Genomic DNA, 12,080 nt, shown 5'->3' with positions numbered 1-12,080 from the left:
ATATAGTCAAAAATCAACTTGTTCAACATTCCTTAGGTTTTTTTCTCAAGTGTAAATCTGACAAGTGATTCCTGTCATCAGTGGCCCCCAATTACCCTAAAGATCAATTCCAAATTTCTCAGCCTGGTATGCTGGGCCTTTCATAATCATGCCCCTGTTTACCTACCCCGTCTCTCCCCTCACCTCCTACTCCCATTTCCTCACACATACCACATTCCAGCCATCCTGAGCTATTTACAACTCCCCAGTGCCATCAGGTACTCCCTCACCTCGGTCTCTGCACACCTACTCTTCCTTCTTTCTGTGTACTCCCTGCCTTGCCAGCACCCAGCCATCTTTTATTCATCCATGAGGTCCCAACTAAGACATTACCTCCTCCAGGAAGTCTTTCTTGACATTCCCCAGAACTGAATTGAGTGCTCCTTCTCTGCTGTCTTAGCACCCTGCCTTTTGCCCATCTCGGCTGTCATCAGTTTATGCTGTTAACTGCCTGTTTGTCTTTAGGTCTCTTAAACAAAACCAGGAGTTCCCAGAATTCCCAAATACAATATAAACAGGGCAAGGCCTGTGTTTTCACAGCTGTACTCTGGGAGCTTCATCGAATAAATATTTTTTGAATGAGTGAATGAATGAATAAATGAATAATGAGTCGCTTATTATTTGTGGCTTTCTTATATTTCCTCAGAATTACAACCGACCCCCAGTGATGGCATTAGCCATCCCCATTGCAGTGAAATTCCTCCACAGAGGCAACAAGGAACTGTGTAGGAATATGTCTAACTACCTGTCTCTGGCTGCAATTACCAAGGCAGATCTCCTGGCTGATCACACGGAAGTCATAGTAAAGAGCATACTCCAAGGTATGGTGCAAAAGTTGAGCTTGGGGACATGTTTTAGGAGACATTTAAAAGGATTTTCATGAAGCATTCGTGGTTTGTGGGAAGCAAGACCTAGAGTATTAGAAGCAAGTTAATTTATCTGTTTTGCTGCTAGTTGACTTGTGAACATGCAAAAGGTTACTTAATCTGGCTGTCTGTGTCCCTTCCCAAGGCAGATGAATTACTTAGACTCAGTAAAAGAATTGTAAGCTTTCTTCCAAATCTGTGTTTCTCAGTTTGAAGAACTGCATTTTCCATGCTTCTGGTCACCTGTTCAACTACCAACTGTGGAGATCTTATCTCTGTGTACTGAGTGGAACTTGTCACTCAGTGGGATATGAAAAACCTGTCTTCATTTGGTTCCCAAAGCAAGAAATGTCTTTTTTTAGATAAAATACATCAGAAAATGTGTAATGACTTCTTAAATGTGAACTTGATTTGGGAATGATAACAAGCATAAATGCTAGCATAAAAAGCCAGGTAGTACACCTCTGTTAATTGTTACAACATTTGAATGAATAAGAAGCTCAAATTAGTTCATGCAAAATATTCTCCTTGTCTTCTTTTATTTTCTTTGGTGTCAGATCAATCAAAAAACATGTTTTTGAATTTGGAGTCAGAGAACAATATATGATATTAATTGATGTGCATCCAAATGTCCCCAGTTCTCATTAATAAAGATACATGAGGTCCATGAGTATCTCAGCCCACAGTTTACCGCCATTAACCCACCACATGATAAGGTTGATCATCAACCCTCTGTAAAGTGCTCACAGTCCAAATAATTCTTAGGGTCCCCAAGGGTGTCCTATGTGTGCTGTCTTCCCAAGGTATCCAGACCAATCCCCAAGCCCATACTGCTATTCTGTCCATGCTTCCTGGCATAGCATGGTGGGGTGCTGTCCTCTTCCACCATGTGAGCCCAGCAGACCCTAAGACCACTGCCATGCAGGTCCCAGGAATGGACTCCACTCCTGGGAACTCCATGCTACCCTGCCAGTGATGGCAGCCTTTGTGCTGAACCACCTGAAGCTTTAGGAACTACTAAGTCCTTAGCCCAGTAATTCAATGTGGCAGCCAGTGGCAGGATGAGAAAAAACACTAACTAGCCTTTCTCTTTAGTGTTGCACCTTGGTAGAGAGGCCCCAGAGCAGTGCCAAAGTGAGTTGCCATGTTTGCAGTAAAATAGATGGTTTTTCAGTAGAACAGAATAGAGAACCCAGAAATAAAGCTGCACACCTAGAGCCATCTGATCTTTGACAAATTCAACAAAAATAATCAATGGGGGAAGGACTCCCTATTCAACAAATGGTGCTAGGATAACTGGCTATCTATATGCAGAGGAATAAAACTGGACAACTATCACCATATACAAAAATTAACTCAAAATGGATTAAAGACTTCAATGCAAGTCCTCAAGGAAACTATAAAAGTCCTCAAGGAAAACCTAGGAAATACCCTTCTTGACAACAGCCTTGGCAATAAATTTATGGCTAAGTCCTTAAAAGCAATTATGACAAAAACAAAAATTGACAAGTGGGACCTAATTGAACTAGAGAGCTTCTAGACAGCAGAATAAATTATTATCAACAGAGTAAACAGACAACCTACAGAATGGGAGAAAATTTTTGCAAACTATGCATCTGAGAAAGGTCTAATATCCAGAATCTATACGGAACTTAAGCAATTCAACAAGCAAGAAACAAATAACCCCATTAAAAAGTGCAAATCAAAAAGTTAGAAAGATCTCAATTTAACAACCTAGCAGTGTAACTAAGAGAACCAAGAGGAAACCAACTCCAAAGCTAGCAGAAGACAAGAAATAACCAAAATCAGAGCTGAACTGGAGGAGATTAAGACACACAAAAAATGTAAAAGATCAATGAATCCAGGAGCTAGCTAGACTGCTAGCTAGACTAATAAAGAAGGTAATAGAGAAGCTCCAAATAAACATAACCAGAAACAAAGGGATATTACTATTGACCCCACAGAAATACAAACAACCATCAGAAGATATTATGAACACCTCTATACACATAAACTAGAAAATCTAGAGGAAATTAGTAAATTCCTGGGCACATACACCCTTAAGACCTAACCAGTAAGAAATTGAGTCCCTGAACAGACCAATAATGAGCTCTGAAATTGAATCAGTAATAAATAGCCTACCAATCACAATAAGCCCAGGACCAGACAGATTCACAGTTGAATTCTACCAGATGTACAAAGAAGAGCTGGTACCAAAATTGAGGGAGAAAGAATCCTCCCTAACACATTCTATAAGGCCAGCATCATCCTGATAGCAAAATCTGGTAGAGGCACAACATAAAAAGAAAACTTGAAGCCAATATCCTTGAACATTGATGCAAAAATTCTCAGTAAAATACTGGCAAAACAAATCCAGCAGCACATCAAAAAGCTTATCGACCATGATCAAGTAGGCTTTATCCCTGGGATGCAAGGTTGGTTGAACATATGCAAATCAATAAATGTGATTCATCACATAAACAGAACTAAAGACAAAAACCAATAGATGCAGATAAGGCTTTTGATAAAATTCAACACCCCTCTATGTTAAGAACTCCCAATAATCTAGGTATTGAAGAAAGATACCTCAAAATAGTAAGAGCCATCAATGGCAAACCCACAGGCAACATCATACTGAATGGGCAAAAGCTGGAAACATTACCACTGAAAACTGACACGAGACAAGGACGCCCTCTCTCACCACTCCTATTCACCATAGGATTGGAAGTCCTGGCCAGAGCAATCATGAAAGAGAAAGAAATATAGCACATCCAAATAGGAAGAGAGGAAGTCAAACTATCCCTATTTGCAGATGATATGATCCTATATCTAGAAAATGCCATAGTTTCAGCCCAAAAGCTCCTTAAGCTGATAAACAACTGTAGCAAAGTCTCAGGATACAAAAATCAATGTACAAAAATCACTAGCACTCCCACACACCACCAGTAGCCACGCTGAGAGCCAAATCAGTAATGCAATCCCATTTACAAGTGCCACACACACACACAGATAAAATACCTGGGAATCCAGCTAACCAGGGAGGTGAAAGATCTCTATAAGGAGAACTACAAAACTCTCCTCAAAGAAGTCAGAGATGACAGAAACAAAAGGAAAAATATTCTATACTCAAGGATAGGAAGAAACAATATCATTAGAATGGCCATGCTGCCCAAAGCAATTTATAGATTCAATACTATTCCTATTAAACTACTAATGACATTCATCACAGAACTAGAAAAAATATTTTAAAATTCATATGAAATCAAAAGAGAGCCTGAATAGCCAAGGCAATCCTAAGCAAAAAGAACAAACCTGGAGGCATCACACTATCTGACTTCAAACTGACTTCAAATAGGGGTACAGTAAGCAAAACAGCATGGTACAGGTGCAAACACACACACATAGACCAATAGAACAGAATAGAGAACCCAGAAATAAGGCTACACACCTACAGCTATCTAATCTCTGAAAAAGCTGACAAAGCAAGCAATGAGGAAAGGACTACCTATTCAATAAATGGTGCTGGGATAACTGCCTAGTCATATGCAGAAGATTAAAACTGGACCCCTTCCTTATACCACATACAAAAATTAACTTAAGATGGATTAAATACTTAAATTTAAAACCCAAAACTACAAAAACGCCTGAAGACAACCTAGGCAACACCATTCTGGACATAGGAATGCGCAAAAATCTCATGAAGAAGATACCAAAAGCAATTGCAACAAAAGCAACTGCAACAAAAGCAAAAATTGACAAATAGGATCTAATTAAATTAAAGAGCTTCTGCACAGCAAAAGAAACTATCAATAGAGTGAACAAATAATCTAGAGGATGAAAGGAAATATTTGCAAAGTATGCATCTGACAAAGGTCTAATATCCAACATCTATAAGAAACTTAAAGAAATTTACAAGAAAAAATATTACAAAGTGGGCAAAGGACATGAAAAGACATATTTCGAAAGAAGACATACGTGCAGTCAAAATCATGGAAAAACTCAACATTACTGATCATTAGAGAAATGCAAATCAAAACCACAATGAGAGACCATCTCACACCAGTGTATTATTAAAAAATAACAGATGTTGGCAAGGTTGTGGAGAAAAAGGAATGCTTATACACTGTTAGTGGTGGTTGGTCCTCCAAAACCTAAAAACAGAACTACTATTCAATTCAGCAATCCCATTACTGGGTATATACCCAAAGAAATATAAATTGTTCCATCATAAAGACACATGCACACATATGTTCATTGCAGCACTATTCACATTAGCAAAGACATAGAATCAACCTAAAATGACCATCAATCATAGACTGGCTAAAGAAAATGTGATACCTATACACCATGGAAAACTATACAGTCATAAAAAAGAACAAGATTATGTCCTTTGCAGGAATGTGGATGGAGCCAGAGGCCATTATCCTTAGCAAGCTAACACAGGAACAGGAAACCAAATACCAGATATTGTCACTTACAAGTGGGAGCTAAATTATGACAATACCTGGACACATAGAGAGGAACAAAAGATACTGGGGCCTATTGGAGGGTGAAGGGTGAGAGGAGGGAGAGGATCAAGAAAAGTAACTAATGGGTACTGGGCTTAATACCTAGGTAACAAAATAATCTGTACAACAAACCCCCATAACATAAGTTTACCTATATAAAAAAAACTGCGCACGTACCCCTGAACTTAAAGAAAAAAAAGGGGGCAAAGGACCTGAACAGACACTTCTCAAAAGAAGACGTAAAAGCAGCCAACAAATATAGGAGAACTTGCTCCATATCACTAATCATCAGAGAAATGCAAATCAAAATCACAGTGAGATACCATCTCATACCAGTCTGAATGGCTATTATTAAAAATTCAAAAAACAATAGATGTTGGCAAGGCTGCGGAGAAAAGAGAATGCTTATGCACTATTTGTGGGAGTGCCCATTAGTTCAGCCACTGTGAAAGGCAGTTTGGCGATTTCTCAAAGAAGTTAAAATAGAACTATTATTTGACCCAGCAATTCCACTGCTGGGTATATATACCCAAAGGAAAAGAAATCCTTCTACCAAAAAGACACATGCACTCATATCTTCATTGCAACACTATTGACAATAGCAAAGACATGGAATTAACCTAGGTGCCCATCAACAGTGGATTAGATGAAGAAAATGTGGTACATATACACCAAGGAATACTATGCTACCATAAATAAGAACAAAATCATGTCCTTTGCAGCAACATAGATGCAGCTAGAGGCCTTTATCCTAAGCGAATTAATGCAGAAACCAGACACCACATGTTCTCACTTATAAGTGGGAACTAATCATTGGGTACATGTGGACATAAAGATGGGAATGATAGACACTGGGGTACTGAAAGAGGGCTAGGAAGTGGGGAGCAAGGATAGAAAAACTACTTATTGGGTACTGTGCTCACTAACTGTGTGATGGGTTCAATTGTACCCCAAACCTCAGCGTCATGCAATATAGCCTTTAAGAAACCTGCACATGTTTCCTTGACTCTAAAAGTTGAAAAACTAAAATAAAATAGATTATTGTTTTATCTAAAGCTGTCTTTCCTTCCCCTGGGCTCAACTATTCACCCAGGAGTTGTGGTTACCAACAAATTAATACTTTAATTCTCAAAATGCCTATTTCCTTCCAAGAACTAAAGTTTTGTTCCTAACTTAAGTTCATTGTACCAGACATTCCTAAGGTGGGTTCTTAGTACCATTCCAAGACTTCTGACCAGCCACTCCAATGGTCTGCTAGGTATGTCTGAACTCCAGCATGACAGTGGAAGTTTATCACTCAACCTGTGCTTCCCTCTAAAGATTTGTCATTAATAATACTAGTCAGTATTTTCATTTCCAATTTCTTTTGGCCACAGGATTAAATCGCCAATTTCACTTTATATGTAATATTAAATTTGCTTAAAGCCCAGAAAAGCAATTATGTTTTTTTTCAACACCTTGGCTACATTTTTGAAACAGATTTTATAGGAATTTAAAACATTTATGCACACCACACATTTTAAAACCATGATAGTCAGACTTGCAAGTAACAGATTTATGAAAAAAAAAATGAATTAGCCCTTTATTGGTGCCAAGAACTTAGCTCATCTATGGGTTTTTAAAAAATCCTTTTTCGATGACAACGAAATCTTTGAAACATGAAGTAGACTTTCTAAATTCACTGCAAGCCTTTGAAATAAACAATTTGGTTTATTTGATCTGGCACTATGAAAATCATCATAAAATGAATGGTAATTTGACCTATAAAAGGTTGGGGCTACCCATTTCAGGGTTTGGAGTTTTAAGACTGATGTGACTATAAAACTCCATTATCACTCACATAAGCCCGTCAAACTTTAAGTTGCAAAGCAGAAGGGATCTTGCTGTCTCTGATTAGTAAGTTTTCTGCTCTGCAATTCTTTGTCTTACATCCCCTACCAAATGGCCTGAGGAGTCATCATGGGATTTCTTTTTTCATTACTTATAGTTTTTCTCCTCTTTAGGTCTTCTTTGCCTTACAGTACACTAATGCTTATTTTCCCATATTTCTACTTCTATAAAATATATTGAATGGTCATCCATTCAATGATGAAGATAATAATTACAAAAACATTAATAATAGCTACAATGGCTAAAATTTACTGCATGCATTTCTGATGTCAGATATTGTATTAAACCATTTATACCCATTATATCATTCAATACCCATAAGAACCTCATAAAAGAAGTCCTATTATTATGCCTTTTTACCAGTTAGTAGTATTTTAGGTAACAGAAATCTACAGATGTAAATGACTTGATGATGAGGAAGAAGAGAAGGAGAAGGAAGAGGAGGAGAAAGAGGAGCAACAACAACCTCTCCTTGGCACACATACCTGCAAAGTCCATGAGTATACCAGACTTCTCAGATGGTTGATTCAGGGTTCAATGGTATCCCAAAGGTCAATTCTCAGCCCTGCTTCCTCAGGATGGGTTTTACTTTCGTGATTGGTGTAGCCCTCTGCATCTTCCAGCTCACATCATCATGAACACCGATTAAGAAAAAGAAAGTTGACATCCAGTCTCTTTTTTCTCTTTGATCTGACACAGGCCACATGAACATTTCTGAACCAATGCATCATTATTTCCAGGGGATACTGTACATCAATTGGTCAGGCTTAGGTCATGAGCCACCCTCAAAGCAGGGAATGGGAGTCGGCTGCAGCAAAGCCACATAGATTGGGAGTAGAGGAGGAGTAGATCCCCAAAAGAAACCCAGGACTGTTGCCAACAGTAGGTGAATGAATAGTGGGGAATGAAAGAATACAAATGTCCACATGCCATTTTGTAAGTGAGCAAGCTGAAGCCTAGAGAAGTTAAAAGCAATATTCAAACCCTGACCTTTTCACTGTAAAGTCTACTTTCATGATGTAATCTTAGCACCACCAAATACTGGGTTGTATTTTTATTTTCTTAGCCTCTGTTTCCTCATATGTACATATAGATGTTGAGACAATGACATGCGATAATGTCAAAACATAGTCAGCTTTCAATAAATATCAGCTAAGGTAGTGATGATGATAATCATACTTGCCTTCCTATATTTGAATCCCTTTATTGCCAGGGAACTCACTCACTGTTTCCTGTGACAGTCCACTTTATCTCTGGACAAAACTGAGTATTAGATGTTTCTTCCTTTTGTTGAATTAGACGTTCTCCCCTTGTGGCCTCCCACTTTTGACTAAGGCCCTTTTCTTGGGCCTAATAAAGCCTCGTTCCTCTTTCACATGACAAACTTTCAAAAACTAGCTCCAACTTTCATATCTCACCACTCCTTCCTTTTGCACTTCCCTCTTTTCCTCCTCAGGCATAACATTCAGTTTCCCTCTCAGTTTGCTCACTCAGCAGATGATGATTTGTTTCTGCATCCATTTGCAAGGTGTACCCAGACCCCTGCTCTGCTTGGCTGCCCTCCCCAGCATGTGCTCTAGTTTCCTTGCCTATGGGGACTAAAATGGATTTATCCTCCCTATTGATACTGTATTTTCCTTAAGGTAACCTAAAATCAAATTCACTTCTTTGTCAATCACACAATCACATCTTTGATTTCTCTTGACTTACGTTTGAAATCTCGTAAATTTTATGAGCAGAGCCACTCTGGTCTTCATTTTAAAACACTGATTAAAAAGTTGACCAGATGGGGCCAGGAGACTCTTGTGCTGTGGCAGGGTGTTTGCCTGTTAGACTTGTTTGCTATTATTTCCTTGATCATATTTTTAACAATTGTGTTATATGCATCCATTTGCATCCTGTGCCTGATTTCAAACCAAATGCTCTTTTATGCTTATGAGTGAATTGTGAGAGACTTTGTCCAATGGCCTGTGTGTTTATCCCTGAAGGCAAATATTTCAATTGTTCTAAGTCAATTGTTGCTGCCTCTTGTTATTAATGGTTATATGTAAGTAATGTTTACTTTTACCTTAAATTTAAGTACACATTTATTTTATTCAAATTGTTCAGAGTTATTTTGTCTGTTTTGTATTCTCTGAATTCTCCCAGTAAGTGGTAATTGTAAAAGGTCTTACTTCTTGGAGGAAGGATTAAAGGTATAATTGGAATGTTATCTTAATTCATACTTAAAAGTTAAGGGCATAGAAAACTTGAATATCTCTATACCAAATGAGACAATTGTGTCAGTATTTTAAAATCGACTCACATGCAAAAGATTAAAAATAAAAAACATACCAATTAGTTTTACAGGAAAATTATAACAAATATACAAAGAACAGATCATTACAATCTCGTTTAAACTTTCCCAGATAACTGAAACAGAAAAACATTCTCCACCTTATTCTATAGGGCTAGTATAGCCATGATATCAATACCATGATATCAACACGGACAAGGACAGTATGAGAAATAAAAATACAGGCCCATCTTAATTATGAACATAGATGCATAAATCATAAATAAAAATTTTAACAAAATTGACTCTAGCAGTGCTTAAAGTAAATAATAGTTAACATTTACTGAGTGCTTACTATATACCAGGTACTGACTTTTTAACCTATGTAATTCTCTCTCAATATCTTATGAGGGAAAAACTATTGTTAAACCCACTTTATAAATGCATAATAACCTAGCTGAGTTTCTCCCACGAATGCAGGATGGCTTAATATTCGATATAATTCCACATAGCAAAAGACTAAAGAGGAAAAACATCATGTGATTAGTAACAAGTAACTCATAAAATTCAGTACCTGTTTGTTCATGAAAACAAAATTCAAAAATAGTAATTTTGGAGAAATTTCTTAACATGATTATGAGGAGATATATACATAGATAATGATAGAGCGCTATATATAAATATATGTATATATGTTTCATTATATATAGTGAAACAGTAGAAGCATTCATTTAAAGTCAGGAATGAGATGAGGATACTAATCTATCTACTTCTATTTACTGTGGCACTAGAAGCCCTAGCCTAGATAAGAAAAATATATGAAAGTTATAACAATCAGAAAGGAAGGGTCAAAACAATAATTTTCTCTAGAAAAATGTGATAATTGTCTATAATAGAACATTTAAATATTCTGGCTGGGTATGGTGGCCTGCACCTGCAATCCCAGAATTTTGGGAGGCCAAGGTGAGAGGATCGCTTGAGCTCAGGAGTTCAAGATCAGCCTGGGGAACATAGCAAGACCTCGTTCCTATTAAAAATCAAAGAATTTATCTGGGCTTGGTGGTGTGCACCTGTAGTCTCAACTACTCTGGAGGCTAGAGTGGGAAAATAGCTTGAGCCCAGGAGTTTGAGGCTGCACGAGGTGTAATTGTGCCACTGTGCTCCAGCCTGGATGACAGGACAAGCCCCTGTCTCAATTAAAAAAAAAAAGGTAAGTATTCTCCAATCAGTTTTAAGACAAAATAAGACAAGTTTCAGTAAAGTGCTGGAAGTGAGATCAATTTAGAGAAATTAGTTGTTTTCTTCCATACTGGTCATAATAAATTGAAAATATAAAATTAAAAATATTAAAGTAGAAAAATATACAATACTTACAGGAAAATGTAGCTTTTGAGAATAAAATTATAAAAGCGTATTGAAAGCAATTAAATAAGAAAATGGAGAAATATACCATGTTCACAGATGAGAGAGTTTGATGTGGCAAAGATGTAAATTTTCAATAAATTTAGTGAAATTTTGATAAAATACCAACAGAGGTTTCCATGAAAGATGACAAGCTGATTTTTAAATTTACAAGATTAAGTGAAACAGATAGCCAAGACAGTTTCACAGAAGGAGAAGAAGATGGGAATTGTTGGGGGAGAGGAAGAGGCAGTAATTTCCCTACCAGATATCAATATATTATAAAATCGTAATAATCAAGACAGTGTAGCACTAGTGTAAGATAGGTAAATAACCCATGGAATAGAACAGAGAGGCAAGAAACAAATCCATGCATATATGGAAACTGTATATATGTTAGGGGAATATTGACAGTAGAGAAGGACAGACTATTCAATAAATGGTTTTGAGACAATTGTCCACATCACAACATGCATAAATTAATAGCAGATGGAATAAAGACCTAAATACACAAAACAAATCTAAGTCTCTTCTTTAGTAAAATTTTAAAAATCTCTCAGCAAACAAGAAATAAAAGGGAGCATCTTTATTCTGATAAAAGGTATCTATTAATACTAAACAACTAAACTAAAATTACACTTATTAGGGAAATATTAATGTTTCCCCTTGAATTAAAAAGTAAGATAAGGATGTCACTTGGTGTATTAGTCCATTTTCATGCTGCTGATAAAGATGTACCTGAGACTGGGCAATTTCCAAAAGAAAGACATTTGTTGGACTCACAGTTCCACGTGGCTAGGGAGGCCTCACAATCATGGCAGAAGGTGAAAGGCACTTCTTACATGGTGGCAGCAAGAGAGTATGAGGAGGTAGTAAAAGCTGAAACCCCTTATAAAACCATCAAATCTCATGAGACTTATTTACTACCATGAGAATAGTATGGGGGTAACCACCCCCATGAGTCATGTGTCTCCCACTGGGTCCCTCCTACAACATGTGGGAATTATGGGAGTACAATTCAAGATGAGATTTGGGTGGGGACACAGAGCCAAACCATATCACTTGGGCAATGAATTTGTTTTCTGCTTAAATCGTTCCAGG

At 37.4% G+C, this 12,080-nt stretch overlaps 1 protein-coding gene across 3 annotated transcripts in view; it reads left to right on the top strand.

The window, feature by feature from the left end:
• VEPH1 (ventricular zone expressed PH domain-containing 1) overlaps window positions 1-1,425 on the top strand; it is a 45,617-nt gene extending 44,192 nt beyond the window's left edge. The window contains exons 5-6 of one of the 3 annotated variants that reach the window (XM_011976461.1): window positions 686-860; window positions 1,115-1,420. In XM_011976461.1, the coding sequence (XP_011831851.1) occupies window positions 686-860; window positions 1,115-1,119 (180 nt within the window). In that variant the 3' untranslated portion in view covers window positions 1,120-1,420. Of the gene's footprint in view, window positions 1-685 lie in introns of all 3 variants that reach the window. The other 2 variants (XM_011976459.1, XM_011976460.1) reach the window with 2 other exon arrangements.
• Window positions 1,426-12,080: the final 10,655 nt, after the last annotated feature.

Source organism: Mandrillus leucophaeus, unplaced genomic scaffold (assembly GCF_000951045.1).
Source record: "Mandrillus leucophaeus isolate KB7577 unplaced genomic scaffold, Mleu.le_1.0 Scaffold1665, whole genome shotgun sequence".
NCBI lineage: Eukaryota > Metazoa > Chordata > Mammalia > Primates > Cercopithecidae > Mandrillus > Mandrillus leucophaeus.
Note: the sequence above shows the minus strand (reverse complement) of the source record. Positions and strands in the feature narration are given on the sequence as shown.